The sequence below is a fragment of the Juglans microcarpa x Juglans regia genome, chromosome 1D (assembly GCF_004785595.1).
Source record: "Juglans microcarpa x Juglans regia isolate MS1-56 chromosome 1D, Jm3101_v1.0, whole genome shotgun sequence".
NCBI lineage: Eukaryota > Viridiplantae > Streptophyta > Magnoliopsida > Fagales > Juglandaceae > Juglans > Juglans microcarpa x Juglans regia.
This window is the reverse complement of record NC_054594.1, coordinates 13,449,718-13,471,728: the sequence shown is the minus strand read 5'-3', so window position 1 is coordinate 13,471,728 and position 22,011 is coordinate 13,449,718. Positions and strand designations below refer to the sequence as shown.

The 22,011-nt window shown below is 34.3% G+C and overlaps 2 protein-coding genes across 4 annotated transcripts; both read left to right on the top strand.

The window, feature by feature from the left end:
- The first annotated feature begins 707 nt into the window (after positions 1–707).
- LOC121250392 (caffeic acid 3-O-methyltransferase-like) lies at positions 708–4,811 on the top strand. 2 transcript variants are annotated; one of them, XM_041149529.1, is made up of 4 exons: positions 708–1,243; positions 2,989–3,206; positions 3,840–3,904; positions 4,349–4,811. In XM_041149529.1, the coding sequence occupies exons 1-4, from the start codon at positions 816–818 to the stop codon at positions 4,643–4,645; spliced, it is 1,008 nt and encodes a 335-aa protein (XP_041005463.1). In that variant the 5' UTR covers positions 708–815; the 3' UTR covers positions 4,646–4,811. The 2 variants fall into 2 exon arrangements, with proteins under 2 accessions (XP_041005463.1, XP_041005458.1); XM_041149524.1 differs by having other exon boundaries at positions 2,896–3,206.
- A 2,217-nt stretch (positions 4,812–7,028) lies between these two features.
- Positions 7,029–15,817, top strand: LOC121250379 (ankyrin-2-like). 2 transcript variants are annotated; one of them, XM_041149513.1, is made up of 6 exons: positions 7,029–7,095; positions 7,932–8,070; positions 8,752–9,280; positions 9,502–10,025; positions 11,689–12,309; positions 15,298–15,817. In XM_041149513.1, the coding sequence occupies exons 2-5, from the start codon at positions 7,954–7,956 to the stop codon at positions 12,271–12,273; spliced, it is 1,755 nt and encodes a 584-aa protein (XP_041005447.1). In that variant the 5' UTR covers positions 7,029–7,095; positions 7,932–7,953; the 3' UTR covers positions 12,274–12,309; positions 15,298–15,817. The 2 variants fall into 2 exon arrangements, with proteins under 2 accessions (XP_041005447.1, XP_041005439.1); XM_041149505.1 differs by lacking the exon at positions 7,029–7,095 and having other exon boundaries at positions 7,881–8,070.
- The last annotated feature ends 6,194 nt before the right edge of the window (positions 15,818–22,011 follow it).

Here is a 22,011-nt window from a genome sequence, read left to right as displayed (position 1 = left end):
ATATATTTATATATACACAATTTATAAAATATAAATATATATGTTTATATATTATATATATATATGTAAGTAGGGGAAATGCGGGGCAGGATTGGACCCTCTTTGCCATCCACCCCACTAGGGACCCTAGATGCGGGGCGAGCGGCGCCACCCCCACATGGGCGAAGCAGGGTTGGCCGCCCCGCCATGCAAAGGTGGGATGAACAAGAGTGGGGCAGCAGGGTGCGAGGCTCTGCTCCCCACCCCTACTTCGCAATAAGTAAATATTTTATTTTAATAAAGTTTGGAGGTGTTGTCCTCTTTCACTGTAAAATAAAAAAATTGCTTGACCAGTATTCGAATTAAACTTAAACGGATAAAGTTTAACTACAATCATCGCACTTGCCACTGCTAAATATTAAACCTATTTGCAATATTAAACTTCGGTATGTTTTCTTTTCCATGCAATATATATAAATATCTTTGGGAAGTTGTGTAGTGTTGGATATAAAATATGCAAAGACATTTAAGGACCCTTGTTATTTTAAGGGAAATGCTAAGTGTATCGAAAGGGTGCACCGATAATGTGGACTATTATTATCATTTTGTTTGTGATTTCGATGCACCCTTTTAGTTCCCTCGGAGGCACCTTGTCTTTTTAAAAGACCACCTGTCAGGATGGTTATAAAATTACCTTCTTCAATAATTTAGCGCCTGTTTGAACACCACTCTTTTTGTAAATAATAATAATAATAATAATTAACTCTTATAAGTCTACCACTGATCTAATAAATTTCCAATTTGTGAGCAAAACAGAGTTCAGTTCAGATTCTATAATGGCATCTCATACGGCACTCCACCCAAGCAATCTTGATGGTGACCAAAAAGAAGAAGATGAGAGCTTCGTCTACGCGGGCCAACTGGCAAACTCACTTGTGCTGCCCATGGCCCTGCAAACGGCCATTGAGCTCGGCGTTTTCGAAATCCTGGCCAAATCAGGTCCTGGAGCTAAGCTCTCCTCCTTACAGATTTCAACAGAGATGCCCACCACAAATCCTGAGGCACCCAAGATGCTGGACCGCATCCTTAGGATGCTAACTAGCCATTCTGTGCTGAGTTGCTCTGCGGGTGCTGATGATGCTGGGTCTTTTCAGAGGCTCTACTCTCTTTCACCTGTGTCTAAACACTTCGTTCCTGACCAAGACGGAGTCTCCTTCCGCCCTATGATGGCCCTCCTTCAAGACAAGGTCTTCTTAGCTAGCTGGTCTGTACCTATTTTCCCTTCGTTTTTTTATTTATTTCTTCTACTTCTATTTATATATGCATGGTTTAGTTAGCTTTGTCTTGATCCATAATGTATACTTAAAAATAAGTGAAATGGATTGGTTACAAAAAATGTCGTAAAATATAATTTGTAAATTAACTGTAAAATTATTTTTATTATAAAATAAATCTAACCTTATATTAATCTAGATATTTATTTTTATAAAATTCTTTACGGTAATAACACTCTGAAATACAAGAATATCAAGCAAGATAAAATCGCCCCAGCTTCTGAATTGTAGCGGGCCACGTGCTCCCAAATCTAGAATCACCCATATCCAAGAGCTTTTCTGAATTGCCAATAATTAATAATAAAAAATAATAGCTTTTCTTAACATATATATGATATATCTAGTGAAACTACCCCCTATCTTTAGCATCTCTAACAAAATCCGAGGATTGAATGCCATTCTCATTGCCTAGGAAAAACTCATAAAGGCCTACTATTGAACAGACCTCTCTGGACTGGTCATACATTTCGGGCCCAACACGGGCCAATTGCAGAAGGAATAAGTTGGGTTTAAATGTGAACTGAATTGAATAGAATACTTTATAAATAGTAATGAATTAAAATGATAGAATAAATTTTATAGGATATACCTAAGATGAGTTTGGCATAGCGGAAAACAACAACGAAAAAAAAATAGGAAATTTATGTTTCCTACGAACGAAAGAATCCAAATAAATTGAAAAAAATACCACGATAATACTTTTTCTTTAAATCAATAATAATCTCCAATTACAATACTCGGTCCTCATATAAAAGAAACTAGAACAATTAAGGAAATTTTATTCAAATGGAAATAAAATCTGCAGAAAATAAAGACTGGGCTATCTTGATCTTGTTTGGAAAGTTGCTGCAACCTTCCACTATTCATGGTTGAATTTTCTGGTCCTTCCCTTATATCTCGCGTGCTGCATCAAAGTTTAAATGTATTTGAACGTTAAGATGAGTTTAGTTATATTTATGAAAAGTTAAAAAATATTATGAGTCTCACGTGTAAAGAAGTGTTTAATTCAAAAAGTTTGTGGATCTCACGTGTAAAGAGGTTTTGAATTAAGATGAGTTTAGTAATTTGAGAGTTGGATATTTAGATATTAGATTTAACTTAAAATTAGACTGAATTGAGTTGAACATAGATGAGTTTAACAAAAATAAATAAATAAAAAGCACAAGTATTTACTAAAAGGCACGTGCCCAGTTCCCATGCATTGGATCACATCAATTCGAATTAAAAATAAAAGATAAAAATCTAGCCTAAAATGTAATGTCATTTAATTAAGCGACTAATATAAATTATCGACTTTCTTTCACTTTGGTTTTTAATTTTACATTGTTTGAGCCAAACATAACATCAACATAAAGTCATGAAGCATTATTTGTCGGGGCCTAGGTACAATCCTAGCTCTGTCTCCCACCCTCCACATTTATTTCATCTCATCTCAACATCTAAACGAGACATATTCTCTCACCATTTGCCAAGTTCTGCAATTTTTTTTTTTTTTTTTTTTTTTTTTTTTTTTGTGCGTGTCCCTGATATAAAATTAATATGGTTAGATGGATCATGGTATTAAATCCTAATATATTCATAGGTCCCAGCTAAAGGATGCAATTCTTGAGGGAGGAGTTCCATTCGATAGGGTTCATGGCACGAGTGCCTTTGAGTATATTGGCATGGAGCCCAGGTTTAATAAGGTTTTTAACACAGCTATGCTCAATCACACTACAATGCTTTTTAAGAAGATCCTTGAGTCCTACAAGGGCTTCGAGCCACTCAAGCAATTGGTCGATGTTGGTGGTGGTCTAGGCGGCGCGCTTCACTCAATTACTTCAAAGTATCCCCACATCAAGGGCATTAATTTCGACTTGCCTCATGTCGTACAACAAGCCCCATCTTATCCAGGTATGATTTCAATTCAAAAATGATCTCCACCTAATTTCCAATGTTGTCTACCTATATATCTTCTTATTTTACCAAGTTAAAATTTGATTAAAACAATTAGGAGCTAAGTGCAATTAAATCAATCTTTTTTATAAATATATTAATATAATATAATTGAATTGGATCAAGCTTTTGTAACTTGGAATCATATTATATATATAATATATATATATATGTATCAATTAATTACGATCATTTACACCTATATTCATAGTAAAACAAATAAAAATTCATGAGAATAATTAAGAATATAATCCAAAAATGTTACTGAAAATCTAATTAAATTCATTAAATCAGTATAATACACAAACAAATTAACACGTAGCAATAATAGGGTTTAATTTAAAGTTTTAAGGTTAAGATTTGTATAACAATATAATTTTAACTTAAACAGCTATTCAGTTAATTAATTAATTGCAAGTTTAAGGGTTGGGGTGCAATTAATTAACTTTTTATTACTCACGCCTAATTAAATCTGTACCGATTGTAGAATAATAATTCTGGATCTTAAGTTTAAAAGCGCGATAACATTATGGTTTGGAAAAATAAGAGCTATGTAGATAAAAGGCGCTTATTAACAAGCTCAAGTTGCAGGTGTGGAACATGTAGGAGGAGATATGTTCAAAAGCGTTCCTAATGGAGATGCAATCTTCATGAAGGTGAGTGAAATATTTAACTTGCAGGGATTCTATCTTGTATGACCCGTACGTATTGACTTTAGCCATCCAAATACATTGCAAATTTATTGCCAACGGCACAATCCATCGGTACAAAACACTGATCATGTTACTACAACTATATATAGCATTATTTTGAAAATTAAGGGCACTGCAGACATCTCTTTCAAATTTTTGGAGATCATACTGTCGTTTGGCATAAAACTTTCACAAAAATGCATGACGGAGTTCAAGGTGTGAAATGTTATTCTTCAAGATATAGATTTTATCATCCATCTTCACTTGATGAAGTGGTTGGCTTATGAAACAACTTGAAAGACGGTCAAATCAGTGAGTATGACTGAGATTGATAAATACATGATGAATATAACATTCCAGCTTTGTTCAAGAAGATATCTGTGATCCCATCTATGAATAATTTTATAGGGGATACTTCATGATTGGGGTGATGAACAGTGCTTGAAGCTTCTGAAAAACTGCTATACAGCCATTCCAAATGATGGGAAAGTAATCGTTGTGGAGATATTTCTTCCAATGATGCCCGAGGTTAGCACTTATATGAAGCGCAACTCTCAACTTGATGTGCTTATGATGGCTCAACACCCAGGAGGGAAGGAAAGGACGCGGCAAGAACTTGAGGCCTTGGCAACCAAAGCTGGATTTAAAGGCATCAAATACGAATGCCTTGTTTATAGTTTCCAGGTCATGGAATTTTTTAAATAGATTGCTTGCTTGTAAACTTTATACTGTATCTGTTGTGGACATGTTTTGTACTCATGCTAATGGTCTATGATGACCTGTATCAAGCAAATAAGAGCGGCTCGGTATGGTATAGGACACCTCAGACGCCTATAAGTTAGAATAAAGCATTCTGAGTATTTCAATTTTCAGATTGTTTAGAAGTTACATTTGGCGTGTGTTTTGACCCCCATTTATATAGATTGAGTGTTTAATTGGTACAACTTGCTAACGGCTTGATCCTCTCCAATCATGGTTAGAGTACGGGTTGTTAGTACTTTTCTCCGCTATCGTGTAGAGCAGGATTGATATCTTGGATGAGTATTTTGGGCGATTATCATGTTTGAGATCGTTCATTCCATTCCTTGTCGATACATCATTAAATAGCTATTAATGATGGCTAGACCTGTATCAGTGCATTTGGGAGTCATGACCTTGGTTTTTTGTTAGGTGGGCATGTGATTTTGGATTCATGAGCCTTTATGGTGTGGGGTTTGATCCACTTCACAAGAAGAGAATATTAGCTCCTCCAGTATCTATGAACCCTAAAATGAAAATGTTCACAATATAATTAGGCTTGATTAGAAATTGTAAATAAGCAGACCAAAATGGTTGGACTTTGCTTCACATTGCTACATAAATGGAAAACATTGAGCCAACAAAACTATTGCTAGAATTTGATAGAGAGGTAGCATATATGAAAGACGTAGAGGGTAGGACAGCTCTTCCCATTGCGGCTCATATATGAAAAAATCTCAATAGCTTTGAAATGGACTTTTACTTTGGCCCCATGTTAAGATTTTTTATTGGGCCTTTCTTTGGCCTCGATAGTTCACTAAGTTCGATCTTAGTCTTGGGTCTTACTAAGTTAGGCCCAATAATCCTGTGTCTACAAATTTGGGCCTAGAGTCTTGATTCTATCAAGTTGGGCATATAGTCTTATGCCTATCCTGAACCTTCTTATCTTAATAAGTTAGAGTCCTTATTTAACCAACCATTGGGTTTTCTCCAAATCTATCTAGTATTTTAACCAAGTTACTTAGCCCACAAGGGTGGCAAGTCTCTAATATATCACTTGTCATTCTACCATTGGCCTCTTGGCTCATTTTCTCAAAATTAATATAGCACTAGAATTTTCTAAAAATACTAACTAAACCTAAGGAGTAAGTTTCTTTGCCAACTCAAACTCCAATTTTTTTTTCTTATAATTAGAATGATGATATGTTACTCGATCGTCCTAGCGTCTCTCACAGTAAGAGCTACTTCATGCTATTAACATATAAGAATATAGATTCTCAGTCATGCAATGATATAAAAATCAAAATTATCAAATAATATGCAAATCAAAATAAATCTACATATAAAAAAGGCAAAGAAAGAAAAATAGTAAAGAAAGAGAGGAGGTAGAATAAATTAATGAAGAAGATTAGGTGTCGTTTGGATTCGAAGATGAGTTGAGATTGATTGTGAATAGTAGTGAGATGAGTTGTGAATAGTAGTAAGATTTGTGAGTTAAAGTTGATGAATAGTAATGAATAGTAGTGAAATGAGTTGAGATGAGTTAAAATGAGTTGAGATGAGTTGAGATCGGTTGCGAATACAAACCTCTCCTTATGATGAAAAGGAATTGAAGGCACGTGGGAAGAGAGAGAGAAAAAAAAGAAAAAGAAAAAAAAAAAGAGGAAAAAAAGGAAAGAAAAGATAGAAGAAAGAGCAGAGGACGATTGTGTGAGGAGGAATTAAAGAACAAATAAAGATGATTGCAAAAACCCAGCTTTTAGCAATTTAAATCCTTAGGCCTATAATTTTTTGTAATTAAGCCCCTCTCTTTATAACAAAGATCCAGAATTATTTTTAAAAAGACGGAAACATTAAAACAAACAAAAATATAAAGCAAATAAATTTTGTTACCTAATCCAAGAAAAATTAATTATTTAATTCCATAAACGCTTTTTAAATAAAAATATTTATTAATTAATTCCAAAAAACTAGAAATTTTTTTTAAAAAATCAATGTTACAAATCTTTAAAATATGAATAAAATATTTTCCCTCCCATTCCACCAGATCTTGTAGCATTTCTGTCTACTTTAATAAAAGAACTAATCTTTAGATTTCAAAACCTAAAGAATTTTAATATATATATTAATAAAATAAAAAATACAGACTTTAAAATTAATCTAAACAATATTATTGCTAGCTGTTCGCCCGCGCGAAACAGCTAATGTGGCAGCAAAGAAGCATTACCAGTACTTTAGTTCTGTAAAAAGTAAAAGCTTAAAGTGATGCCCTACAACATGACGACACGTAATCACGGTTACGTCTAATGCCAAGTGCCTAATGAGTAGTAAGCCTTCCCTATAAATATCACAAACCACATTTGAGGTGGAGGAGTTAAATTAAGGAGCTGGAGGTTGCTTTGCTTACTAAATCGGAAGTAAGATTATTGTCCATTTCAGTTATTGATACTAACATAGGCCTTCTGCTTTTTTGATTAAAAAAAAAAAAAAAATTCAGGTATAACCCGGAATCTAGATTTTCTAGTTGTAAAATCTGGATTTATCCGAGTTTCGGCCCAGGTCGTAACCCGGATATATCCGGTCCGAAACCGGGTTCGGATTTGAAATTAGAATTTCGGGCTGAGTATACTTAGATACCCGGTCTGAAACCCTCGTAAAACGCACCCGAATGAAAGAGTACTAATATGAAAGCAAGAACATTGCCACTTTAGTTTTGTAAAAACTAAAAGCTTAAAGTGATGCCCTATAACATGAAGACACGTAATCATGGTTACGTCTAACGCCTAATGAGTAGTAAGCCTTCCCTATAAATATGACAACCGATCCAACTCTCCAGTCCCATGCTATCCCAAACCACATTTGAGTTATATTCGCTATAAATTAAAGAGATGGAGGTTGCATTGCTTACTAACTCGGAAAGTAAGATTATTGTCCATTTCAGTTATTGATACTAAAATATTTGGTAGTTGCTGCCGTCCGTAGTAATTGTGTTTTTATATGATCTCTTAACATATATAACTTCTGTTTGATCTTAGATGACCGTTTTAATATTTCTAATTGATTGTATGGGTATATATGCTTTACTTTTCATGAGTTAATTAGATTTTGATTTTCATTAAATTAATATATGTACTTAAACTTTGTCTTCAAGTGCATCTATTTCAGTTTAGTCAATTCCAAGTACGGATGGACGAGGAACATCAACTATAATGCCTGTGTCTAACATAGGATTTTCTGTAGTACTCTCTTGCAGCATACAAACGCGCCTCACTGCAATGGATCCTATAATCTATAAAGCGGCGGCACAAGGCAACCTGGAGGCCATACAACAATATGATATCTCCCATCCACTTGATGGATTTTTGACCGTTAATCAAAATACAATTCTACATATTTGCTGTTGGGAATAAGTGTAGCTAAGACTAACACGAAGTATAATAGCGGAACTAAACGAAAGAAATTGATGACAATCACACAGAAAGAACACCAAGAATTAAGTGGTTCGACTCAAAAGAAGAGCCTACGTCCACTGGTGGGGTCGGTATCGAAGATTTCACTATCAACAGAGATGGAGTACAAATCAATACAACAAAACTTCACAAGGAAGTTATCTCTCAAACTCACTCAAGACTTCTCTCTCAAGAAAACACTAAACAAGAGCAAAATGTGAATTCTGAAGTCCTTTGAAGAGAAGAGGCGCCGTTTGATATTTATAGCAAAAGTGAGAATTCACTTTTGTGAACATTGGCTCGAGCGAACGTCGAGCGAGTGTCGAGCGAACGTAGATATTCTGCACTTCGCTCAAGCCAACAGTTGTGCGAGAGTCGAACGAAGCTCTCTGCCTGAACTCGCTCGAGCTGGGTGTCGAGCGAGGGTCGAGCGAAGCTCTCTGACTTGGATAATGCTCGAGCGATACTTGAGCGAAACTCTCTGTCTGAATTCGCTCGAGCTGAATGTCGAGCGAACGTCGAGCGAAGCTCTCTGCCTGAACTTCGCTAGAGCTGAGTGAACCTCCGCTCGAGCGAACATACGACACTTGCACTGTTCAATCAGAATTCAAGCCACCTCATAACATTTGCATTTCAAGTATCCTCGTTGAAGAAAAGTATCCTGCCACTGGAGGAATTGACCAAGCCTCAGCGGCAAAATTTGTGAAAGTTGTACTGGACAAGTGTCGGCCACTTTTATTGAAAGCCAACGTAGAAGACGATACTCTATTACATGTGGCGGCAAGGTATGGGCATGCTTCCATAGTCGAAGTCCTGATTGAACATAAAAAATCCCAACATCAAGATCTCGAAAGTGGAGAACAAGTTGAAGCTACTACGGAGATGATTGGGAAGCAGAACAAAAAGGGAGACACGGCCTTACATGAGGCTCTACGTGAGAATCACATTGAAGTGGTAAAACAGTTACTAATGGAGGTAGGTCCAGGATTTTCTTTTGGTGCTAATGCTGCTGGTGAGACCCCACTTTACTTGGCTGCCGAGAGACACTTACCAGATTTGGTGTCAGAAATTTTAAACAATTTGAACTCACCAGCTTATGATGGACCCTTCGGTAGAACGGCTTTGCATGCTGCAGCACTTTGGGATGATGAAGGTATTGCATGCCTATTTTATATTTTCCGCATTGTAGAATATGATTTGGTTAGGAAAATATTTATGTGGTGGTATCAAATATGATATGACATCGAATTCATGAAATTTTATCCTGCATTTGCCTTTTGTAAATACAAATTTTATTTCATGAAATTACTAAATTTTATCCTTCATTTTTGCGTTTTTCTTTCTCCTAACATCTTTCCATTTAACTTCTTTTAGGAATGAGTAATAAGATTTTGGAAAGATACGGACGCGATCTATGTAAACAAGCAGACCAAAATGGTTGGACTCCGCTTCACATGGCTGCATACACGGGTAGCATTGAGCCAGCAAAACTATTGCTGGAATCGGATAGAGAGGTAGCATATATGAAAGACGTAGAGGGTAGGACAGCTCTTCACATTGCAGCTCTACGCAACAACAGCTTGGTGACGGAAGTGATTATATCAATGTGTCCGGATTGTTGCGAAGTGGTTGACAATGAAGGCCGCAATGCACTCCATCTCGCCGTGATGACCAAATTGCGGCCAGATGTAGCGCTAATCATCCAAAATAATTCGTCTCTCCAGAATCTTTTGAATCAGAAGGACAACGAGGGGAATACACCTCTCCATCTCTATTGCAATTCTGATGGTTACCACGAGCGTGTCCTGACTTCTCCAAGAGTTGACAAAATGGTCTTCAACAAAAAGAACCAGACTGCTTATCAAATCTTAAGAAGAAAAGACGGTGGAGATGATGAGGTAACGTAATCTTTTATCTTTCTTCAAAAAATAAAATTATATAATTAATATTTGAATATTTAGTTCTTTTCAATAAGATATGCTAAGGAAATATTTGAAAATATTCAAATCTATAATACTTTTTCTAATAGATTAATCTATTAGAAAAAGGTCCCTTGACCCTTGAGTCTTTTGACCCTTGAGATAGCATATTCATTTTGTGTTGATTATTTGCCACTGAAACTCGGCTAGCTTAGCTTAGCTTAGCTTCGCTTTCCAACCCATGGCTTAGATTTACTCTTACAACCTTTGAAGAATTTATAAACTTAACAAAATGCCGTTCTGTAATTTTATTTCTGTAAAAAATTATTTTGATAAATGCTTTGTAGAAAGAAAATAAATACTTTGCCCTTTGTAATAAATTTTAATGTAAATTTCTTTGAAAAAAAAAACTTCTCTCTTTTTTTAAACTACGATCGATCGGTTTATAATTAAAATAAAAGATTTTGAATTTCCTATACATCGAAAATAAATAGATCATAATTAGAATAATATTCTAATTTATAATTAAAATAAAAAAAATTCGAATTTCCTATATATAAAAAAATAAATAAGTCATAATTAGAATAATATATTTTAAATGAAATTTTTTTATTTTTTGGGATTATAGAGTAAATTTGGCCAACAACTTCAAAATATATTTTGGGATTTAGATTTATTTTTACTTTATTTTTTAATTACTCATAAATCCTACTATTTATTTCATAACTATTACTCAATAATTATGAAATGATTTTCACTCATTGGTGGGACCTATCCTTTTATCAAATCCCAAAAAGTTAAAACTATCTCATTTCATCATACTATCAAAATATATAAATTTTTACAAAATATCTCATCTCATTTTAACTCAAAACATCTCATTACTATTCAAAACATCTCATCTCATCTAAATTGTGTAACCAAACGAGGTTTTATAAGATTGCATTTAGATGTTGAGATGAATTTTGTTGAGTTGAGTTCAACAACCAAACACAACCTTAAAATTTATAGTGTTCAATTTTGCTTTCTATTGTGTGGGTGGTACTTGTTTGGGGTTATAGGGCGTGGGTCCAATTCCAATAGAAACCGGATCGCGTGGGTCCAATTCCAATAGAAACCGGATCCGGTCCAGTTCCATCCAAGCCAAATCCTTTTAAGTTATGACTTCAATTTGAAGATGATGTGACAGAGAGACCACAGCCTTTCCTTTGATGTAAACTTCATTGTTTTCTGAATATCATGTGAACTAGTACTGTATCGTTATGACACAAACAATATTTATAAACCCCTAGCTAACAATTTTCAAGAACATGTTCCCATAATTCTGGCATTATATATTACCTGTTTCAAAATATTTTTGATTTGATATATATCTTAAAGAATGAAATGAGTAACATGCATCTTGGGAATGATATATAATATTTTTCTATTCATTTTATAAGTGCTAAATGTTTTTTTATAAGATACATTTAAATATGAAGTTAACTGTCTTTATATATTCTGATTTTAGGCCTTATTTTATACCGAGCTACCTTGCTTTCTCAAACAAATATTGTTTGCATTTGTTTTCTTTTCTCACTTTCTTTCGATCTATAAAGAAATACAGAATACTCACAATTCAATCCAATAAATATTTTTACAGAAAAAGTGGAGAGTTATTATTGAAGTCCAGGAAAATTATAGTTTCCATGTCAATGGGCGAGTATTAGAAGTTGGGCATGAGGAAATTGAGAAAAAATATCCGAAGGAGGAGAGTGAGGCGGAGTGGAAGAAGAAGATGATAGAGGAGGACGATAAAGCGGCTCAAGCCCATGTGGTAGTTGCTGCACTCATTACAACCGTGACCTTTGCAGCAGGCATTACCATGCCTGGGGGCTTTGTTGGTGGAGATGATCATCCACATCCAGGCTCTGCAATTTTGAGGAATAGTGCTGCTTTCAAGGATTTCATCATTACAAATGCCCTATCGTTGATGCTATCTAGTTCTGCTATATTTATCCACCTATTTATTCCGCTTATGCCTTCTGAAGACTTCTTTGGAAAGCGCGTAAGTTTTCTTCGAATAGCCTTTCAGTTCCTTCTTTTTTCCATGGCACCAATGGTTTTGGCATTCGTCACAGGAACATATGCTGTGTTAGCGCATTCAAATATTGCCATTCCCACTTGTATTATTTGCTTATCCTTCTTTCCTATCCTTGTTTATATATATAGAAAATTAAGGTACTAAGCGCTATGATTTAGCCGCTATGCAAAGAGGTTTCTGATCTAATCAATAAAAATATTATGTGTACAATAACTTTTTTAAGATAAATATTATGTGTAAAATTTTTGCCTCATGGCATGTAACACTCTGTTCCTTTTGAGCATTTCTTCCCAATGGCTTATCGAAATTTTCATATGAAACAACTAACTAAAACTCACTTTTTTCTATTTTACCTAACTACTTTTACAATACACCATATATTAGTTTGCCAATTCTTTCTATATATCATTTAAATATCCTTGATTTTTTCCTTTTTTTATTCATTTTAAATATTTTAGATAACAGAGGGACCGTAATGAAACTCAACTTTAAAAGAATTTTCTTAATGAAGCATCGGGTATACTAGATCCCCTTTATTAATATTAAACAGACTTTATGAAAAATGAAAGGGAGTTTGCAGAAGCTCTTGTTAAAAAAATTCTCAAATCTTATTCTATTAAAATCATAAATGAAAAAAATATATATACACGATCTAGGCATCTGCCTCTTCTCCATGAGCTAAGTCCCGTCTTGTGGCTCAAACCTCTCTTTAAGCATTTATTCGGACTACCATTCATTGAAACAAAAATAAGTCGAATACTCATCAAGAACTAGTTCATACAGTAAACATATAAAAATATAGGTTTTCCCAAGAACTTTCAAAGTCACATTCATCACATTAAGTCACATTAATCGGTACGCATACATCCCCTTGATTTCTCATGGCCTCAATCATACAATTCAGTTGTGCAGCCACATCAATCTCATTTATGTTGTAATAGTCTTTCCTCTTTTAACATCATGGTCAGTACATACTATTAAGTCCCGTGTGTTAGGCCGTTAGTGATCCTTGCAGTCATGTTCTTCCATAGCTAGTGGATAAGAACCTAGCTTCGAGAATAGGCATCACTAGGTCCACCCGTTAGCATTATGGTACCATCCTCATTGTCATGGCACTTTATATGATTTTTTCTTTGAACAGACAAGCATGCAGTTTTGTCCATTTCATGTCATTTTTCATTTAGTCTTTCATTTCCTTATCTTATCTTTGATTTATTCCATTAATATATGGAGATACTATATATAACAGTCAGAAATATGTAATCCATTCACATACAATAATAAAAGGGTATATAAAAAGAGACTATCGATGAATAGTCTATACACACAAAGATATATATATATATATATATATATCGTTAAAACATATACACATAATATAGCTTGCAAAAATGACACTTTTGTTTACAATAAAATAGTAAGAAGGGTATGAACATAGTCATTTACCTCAAGCTTATGCAAAATCACCTCCCTTCAATCAAATCTCATTCACGTTAGTGCCATGCCATTTTAAGAATATATTAATAAAAAGACTTAGAACTCTAGTTAATGAGGCTATCCTTGACCTTAGACCCATAATACTTCCTTCAAGAATTCCCACTAGACCTTGTAATTACTCAAATATCCAACTGGTGACGCAATGACAAATACTTGATCATCGTTTTCTATTGTAATCCATCGTAAGGCCGTAATCAGGCTTGTTCATCTGGGCTGGATTTTTTCTTGGCCCAGTTTGGAACCCTAATAATCGGGTTCCAGCCAAGAACAAACCCGGGCCAGTACTCACATCCGGGTAGCGGGTTTTAAACTCGGAATCCAATTTATTTTAATTATTTTTATTTTTTGCTTTTTTTCCCTCTTGGTTTGAATGTTTTGATGTTCCCTTTTTCTTTTTCTTGTTCCTTTCTAGCAATTAAATGGACAGAAACTCAAGGAAAAAGTTGTGTGTCTCGATAACAGGTCTCGATTGTTTTTTTCTTTTTACTTATTGATTAAATAAATATTTTTTAATGATATTGTGAACTTTTTTTAAAATGTTTAAATGAGTTAGAAAAATGCGTGAAAAAAAACACTCAAATAGCCTTGTCGGTGTAGCAATGTTCAACTCAAAATATTCTTTGTGAAGTTTGTTTTCAATAGAAGCATGGACACGACAAAGTCCGTAGAAAAAATAGATGACAAATACATGCATACATATATATATATATATATATATACACACACACATGAAAGACAAATAATATACCAAAGAAAAATTCTTCTTGTAACAGCCTGAATTCAATGGTGGAATTTCTATAGGCTTTAGGAACTTCATGAAACATTGTAAGTTTTCATGATTCGATCAATCGCATAGGTTTTAGTATGTCAGCATAGTTAAAGCTATCACTCACTATTGTGTCAGAAGCGCAATTTTATTTATTTGAGGTAGTTAGAAGTGTCAGTTCAAAATCTGATCTGCGCAATTAGACTCAGTTGATTATTTAAGATTTTACTCCGCAATAAGCCCATTTTCAATTTTCAGATGATATGCTTGTTCGAAAACGCATTTTGCTTGTTTCGAGGCATTTCGGTGTAGAATTTCAATAAACAAATTGCAGAGTTAGGTTTGTATGAATATGTAGGATTTTATAATGCAAAGTTTATTTTTCACTTTCCCAGAATGAATAGTTACCTGAATAATAACATCCAGTGCAGTGTTTTCAAAATCATAATGTGAAATGTCCAAATTAGGTTAGAGAAGTTTTATTTGGATATTTGGTAAGATCTTAGCCACACTTGATGGACACTTGGCAACATGAGGAACCATTAGATGGATTTGTGAAGGAAATCAAGGTGTGAGATCATGCCATGTAATCAAAACCCTATTTTCTATCTAATCAACCAAATTGAGCCGAACCAAAGAGGGTTTCAACCTAGTGAAACCCTAAAAATTTGGAATCCATTTGAAACCCCAAAATCTTGGTTGAAACTAAAACCCTAAATGGTTTCCCCAAACCTTAAAGTTGGCCGCCTCCAAATACTTTTTTATCCGAATCTAGCATTGTATTTAATCACTTGATTAAATCACTTCCACATACTATTAATTCATCAAATTCTTGTTATGACATCATTATCTAACCTTTTAAACCTTGGTATTTAATTGGACCAAGAAAAATTAGATTTGAGCTTGTTAGCATCACGAACCCTAACCAAACATTTTTTAAACTCCAAATTGAAGCCCAATTGGTTAAGGCCCACGAATTTTGGCCACCTTGGCAAATCTTCTTGAGGAAGTTTCCTCCCCTACATGGCAGGCCGTCCTCTGCCCTTGGTAGCATCCAAATAGTGCCTTGATGTGAGAGAAAAGTTCACCTCACCACCCTTCATACCTCACGGCAGCAGCAGCAACCGTTCTCCCTCTCTATTCTTCACTTTTTGTGACATAGGCACCTCCAATCAAAGGGTCATCCAAGCCCATACCTCCCCCCCTCCAGAATTCTAAAGTCGTGCAAGACACCCTTTATTTCATTTCATGACTTCTCCGCCCCGTTCTTAGAGAGAAACTCAAAAGAGCTCCCTCGCATAGATTCCTGAGTCGTTTTGCAGGGTGATTTTGGACCGCTTGTAAGTATTTTCTCGCGATGAATCTTTCATGAAAGCTGTTATTTTTTTGAGTTTAGTTTCCGTGGATATCTTATTCGTTTCATTTAGTGTCATTTGATCGGTCAAAAGTTATTTTAACTATGGAAAGGTCATTCTGGGCGTTAAACTGGAGAGTGTGTTATATTTTCGAATTTTTATCCAAGCTAATGGGCATACCTTGATCCAAAATTTTTATGGAGCATTTTCAACATGTGTATATGAATGTTCATTGAGAATTTGTTGCATGACTAAAACTTTTGATGAAAGATTTTCTTAGATCTAGAAACTTAAAAACTGGAAGAAGAAAATTTTGTGGTTTAATCTTACTCCAATGACTTTGATATTTTTATTTGATGATCCTAAGCCTCTTATATACATGTTAGGATGTTATTTTGATGAGTTTTAGTACTAATTTCAAAGATATGATTTTTTTATTATGCAAGAGTATATTCGGTTAGGCAAAAGGATTGATTTTTTTTTCTAGATCCAAGTTTTGGGTTTGTTTTAGCCATGTGATTTTAAGTTTAATGGTTGTATCTTCTTTAGGACACATTTCTAAACCATGTCCTGTTTTGGTTTGAAGATCTCATTTTTTTAAGCCATGGATCAAGTGATTGATCAAAACTAGTTAAGAAAAAGTTTTTGTTTAGGGACTAAGTGTGGAGCCGAATACTCCAAGTGTTGTTTTGTGATTTTTAGTGACTTTTGTTAGAGGATTCAAAGCATGATTGTTCTTAGGATGATGTTATGTATATGTTAGATGTAAGATTTATTTTTTTGAAATTCTTGGAGATGTTTTGAATAAGGTCAAAACTTGTGATTCAATGGTTTGTTTTTAGTTAAAAAGTTTGGATCTTTTTACTAAAAAGATTGGTGGTGATGATTAGAATTTTTCTAATGGATGTTTTAAATATGTTTTTAAACTTAGGACAGAAATATCTTTGTTGCAAAATTTCTGTTTAATCCTGCATTTTGAAGTTAGAAGAATTGCAGCAAAAATTAAGAGAAATAGCCTACGGATGTTTCGGTCATAGTAAGTTTTCCATAGTAGTGTTTTGTTTTAAATTTTTCTAAATTGATATTTGAGTTTAGGAAAACATTTTGGTGATTTTTGAAGTTATTTTCGAAATCCTTAAGTTAGAGGTAAAATGGTTATTTTCCCACATATAGAGGGTAAATTGGTAATTTTACTCTAAGTTAACTTTTTCTATATTTCTAATTGTTAGTGATTAAATTTCTAACTTTTAAAATCATTTTCAAAGTTCCTCGTAAAAGTGCTTGAATTCTTCTAAAACGCGACAAATGAGGTAAGTTAGTTCTTAACCTACTATCTATTTACTGTGTATGTGTGATGGGTAAGGGAAGTACAATTTATGTGTTTATGTTATTATATATGCCATATCATGCTATGTCATTACATGTTTATCTGTTACACATGATTTATGCTGTCACAAAATACTTATCTTTTACACAATCTATTCTATCACATATTACTATCTGTTGCAAGTATGTCATATTATATTATGCCATCTGTTACATGTATGTTATGTTACCTAATATTTTTTGTTACATGTTATGCCATGTTATGAAATATTATCTGTTACATGTTATGTCATGCTACGAAATGTTGTCTATCTCGTGTACGTCATGTCTTTCAAAGTACGTTCATGACATGTTATGCTACGTCAGGACTTCTGTGCTTTCATTTCATGTCATGTTCCATCTCAAGTACAGTTTGTTTATCTCAAGAAAAGCCTTTCAAGTCATGCCAAGTTCACATTCATGTACACCCTCGTGCAATTAAGTTATTGTTCAGTTCATTGTTGTTAAGCTATCATTGTAACCCTATGAGATAAGAGTACTCTATCATTGTAACCCCATGAGATAAGACTACTCTATCATGGTGACCCCTTGAGTCAAGAATACGTTTCAAGCTCATGTCCATGTTATGCTCCAATTTCATGTATTTCACATTCACATCATGTTTCAGTTCACGTTCATGTCTAAGTCAGTTAACGTTCAGTTTACGTTCAATTTCACATTCAATCATGTTTCAAGTTCACGTTCATGTTCAAGTTAGTTCACGTTCAATTTCACGCTCAGTCATGTTTCAAGTTCACATTCATGTCCAAGTCAGTTCATGTTCATGTCACGTCAAGTCAAGTCTCAGTCTCAACTTCATGTCATGTCAAGTTTCCAGTTCAGTTCACATTTTAGTTCAAGTTATGTCAGTTCATATCATGTTATGTTTATTATTGACCTTGATTATGCATTCATGCATTTATTGTCATGAATGCATCATTAACTTGTGTGGAAGTTTCCTGTTAACTTACTGAGATTTGTAATCAAATCTCACAGTGATAGTCCCAACTACTATTTCACCCGAATGTTAGGCAATGTGTCAAGAGCAAAGCAAGGAGTGGACACTGGCAGACTAAAGGAGGTTGATTAGACGCCTTAGATGCGATGCGGAGCTTACAAACTCCATAGTTAGGTTTTTGGACAATATTTTGGCATCGTTAGTGGAGTTACGCGTGTTACTCGATGAACTAGCCCAATAGTATATTTTGGTGATGTAATTATGCAGCCCGATCTCCCATATTTTGAGATTACAGTCAGTTGGGACCCGTCTCCCACAAATATCCATAATTACAGTACGAGTCTCATAACCAAAATTTTGCAACAAAGATCTTCATATCCTAAGTTTAAAAACATGCTTAAAACATCCATTAGAAAAATACTAATCATCACCACCAAACTTTTTAGTAAAAAGATCCAAACTTTTTAAATAAAAACAAACCCTTGAATCATAATTTTTGACCTTATTCAAAACTTCTCCAAGAATTTCAAAAAAACAAATCTTTCTTCTAACATATTCTTAACATCATCCTAAGAACAATCATGCTTTGAATCATCTAACAAAAGTCACCAAAAATCATAAAACAACACTTAGAGTATTCGGCTCCACACTTGATCCATGGTTTAAAAAGATGATATCTTCAAACCAAAATATCACAGGGTTTGCAAATGTGTCCTAAAGAAGATCTAACCATTAAACTTAAAATCATATGGCTAAAAACAACTCAAAACTTGGATCTAGCTAAAACCATCAATCCTTTGGCCTAACCGAATATCCTCTTGCATAAAACAAAAACTCATATCTTTGAAACTAAAACTAAGACTCTTCAAATTAAAATCCTAACATGCATATAAGAGGCTTATGATCATCAAATAAAAACAACAAAGCCATTGGAGTAAGATTAGACCACAAAATATTCAAGCTTTCCCAAAACAGAAACTGTTTTTCTTCTTCCAATTTCTAAGTTTGTAGATCTAAGAAAATCTTTCATCAAAAGCTTTAGCCATGCATCAAGTCCTCAATTAAAATCCAAAAGCACTTGTTGACAACACCCTATAAAAATTTTGGATCAAGATATGTCCATTAGCTTGGTCAAAAACTCCAAAGTATAACATACTCTTGAGTTTAACTCCTAGAACGACCTTTCCATGGTTAAAATAAATTTTGACCAATCAAAAGAGATAAAATTAAATGAATAAGATATCCACGACAATTAAACTAAAAAAAACAACTTTCATGAAAGCATCGTTGCAAGAAAATACTTACAATGGGTCAAAAGTACCACGCAAAATAACTCAGAAATCTGCTCGATAGAGCTCTTTGGGATTTCTCTCTAAGAACGGGGTGGAAAAGTGATGAAATGAATGAAGGGTTTCTTGCACAACTCTAGAATTCTAGAGGGGGGAGGTATGAGCTTTAATGACCCTTTGATTGGAGGTGCCTATGTCACAAAAAGTGAAGAATATTGAGGGAGAATGACTATTGCTACTGTGGTGAGGTATGGCGGATGGTGAGGTGGACTTCCCTCTCACATCAAGGTATTATTTGGGTGCTGCCAAGGATATAGGATGGTCTGCCCTATGGGGGAGGAAGCTTCCTTAAAAAGTTTTGCCAAGATGACCAAAATCCGTGGGTCTTAACCAAGTAAGCTTTAATTTGGGATTTAAATGGAGTTTGGTTAGGTTTTAGGATGCTAATAAGCTCAAATCCAATTTTTATTGGCCCAATCAAATACCAAGGTCTAAAAGGATGTATAATGATGTCATAACAAGCATTTGATGAATTAATAGTACGTGAAAGTGATTTAATCAAGTGATTATAGACAATGCTAGAAATAAGAGAAAAAAGGGCCAACTTTAGGGTTTGGAGAAACCATTTAGGATTTTGGTTTTGTAATAGCCCGCTAAAAATTCACAAGTGAAATTTCTAATTGACTTTAGGAACCTCGTGAAAATCCTATAAGCTTTTACGAATCGACCAATCACATAGATTTTAGTCCGTCAACATAGTCAGTGTTATCACTCACTATGGTGCTAGAAATATGAGTTTAATTATTTGAGATAGTTAGAAATGTCAAAATATGTTTTGGTCTAGGCCATTAGACTCAGTTGATTATTTAGGATTTTATAGTGTAATAGTCCATTTTCATAATTTCGAATGAAACACCTGTTCGAAATTATGAAATTATTTTTTATGGGCACTTCGGGGTTGAATTTCAGTAAACGATTTTCATTATAGGTTAATACGAATATTTAGGATTTTTTAGTATTAAGTTTATTATGCATTTCTTCGGAGTGAATAGTAACCTCAATAAGCTCACCCAGTGCAATGTTTTCAAAATCACAGTGTGAAATGTCCAAATTAGGTTAGAAAAGTTTTATTTGGACATTTGACAAGATTTTAGCTACACATAGTGAATAATATTAGACACTTGGCATCATAAGGAACCATTAGATAGATCTGTGAAGGAAATCAAGGTGTGTGATCATACCACCTAAGCAAAACTTTGTTTCATCTGATCAACCAAATTATGCTAGACCAAAGAGGGTTTCAATCCTAACGAAATCCTAAATGGTTGGAATCCAATTGAAACCCCAAAAGCTTAGTTGAAACCGAAACCCTAAATGGTTTCTCAAACCCTAAAGTTGGCCTTCAAACCCTTTTTAATCTGATTTCTGGCAATGTATTTAATCACTTGATTAAATCACTTCTACATGCTATTAATTAATCAAACTCTTATTATGAAATTATTATCCAACCTTTTAAACCTTGAAAATTTGATTGGGTCAAGAAAAATTAGATTTGGACTTGATAGCATCTCAAACCCTAACCAAACCCCCTTTAAATCTCAAATTGAAGCCTCCCACTTGGTTGACACCCATCAAGGCCCACGAATTTGGCCACCTTGGCAAAACTTCTTGAAAAAGTTTCCTCCCTCACATGGCAGATCATTCACTATCATTGGTTGCACCCAATAGTGCCTTGATGTGAAGGAGAAATCCACCCCATCAACCTCCATATCTCACAGCTGCTGCTGGCAGTCATTGCTCCTTTCTATTCTCCACTTTATGTCACATAGTCACCTCCAATCAAGGGTCATTCAAGCCCATAACTTCCCCACCAGAATTCTAAAGTCGTACAAGACACATTTCACTCTATTTTATCACTTATTCACCCCGTTCTTAAAGAGAAATTCAAAAGAGCTCTCTCAACCAAACTTTTGAGTCTTTTTACGAGGAGATTTTTGATCCATTTTAAGTATTTTCGCAAGATGATTGCTTCATAAAAGCTGTTCTTCTTTGAGTATAGTTTTCATGAATATCTTATTAGTCTCATTCCATGCTCATTTGGTTGGTCAAAATTATTTTTAACCATGGAAAGGTCATTATGGACATGAAACTGAAGAGTATGTTATGTTTTGTAATTTTTGACCAACCTAATGGACATATCTTGGTCCGAAAAGTTTTTGGAGTGTTGTTAGCATGTCTTTATGACTGTTCATTGAGGTTTTGTTGCATGAATAAAGTTTTTGATGATAGATTTCCTTAGATCTAGAAACTAGAAAATTGGAAATGGAAAAACAGTTTTTGTTCAATATTTCGTGGTTTAATCTTATTCCAAAGGTTTTGATATTTTTATGTGATGATCCTATGCCTCTCCTAAGCATCTTATATACATGTTAGGATGTTATTTTGAATATATTTAGTTTTTTTTTAAAGATATGATTTTTCTATGCAAGAGGATTTTGGTTAGGCCTAAGATTTGATGTTATTGGGTTAGATCCATACTTTATTGAGTTTTAGCCATGTGATTTTAAGATTGATGGTTGGATCTTCTTAAGGACACATTTTTAAACCATGTGACGAGGTAATTTGAAGATCACCTGTCTTTAACCCATGGAT

Bases quoted from the DNA above. Each gene is read 5' to 3' on its own strand.
- LOC121250392 (XM_041149524.1), top strand. From the start codon at position 816: ATGGCATCTCATACGGCACTCCACCCAAGCAATCTTGATGGTGACCAA. The intron at 1,244-2,895 runs GTCTGTACCTAT...ATATATTCATAG, and splicing joins AAGGTCTTCTTAGCTAGCTG to GTCCCAGCTAAAGGATGCAA. The intron at 3,207-3,839 runs GTATGATTTCAA...CTCAAGTTGCAG, and splicing joins ACAAGCCCCATCTTATCCAG to GTGTGGAACATGTAGGAGGA.
- LOC121250379 (XM_041149505.1), top strand. From the start codon at position 7,888: ATGCCTGTGTCTAACATAGGATTTTCTGTAGTACTCTCTTGCAGCATA. The intron at 8,071-8,751 runs ATTTGCTGTTGG...CCACCTCATAAC, and splicing joins ATCAAAATACAATTCTACAT to ATTTGCATTTCAAGTATCCT. The intron at 9,281-9,501 runs GTATTGCATGCC...AACTTCTTTTAG, and splicing joins AGCACTTTGGGATGATGAAG to GAATGAGTAATAAGATTTTG.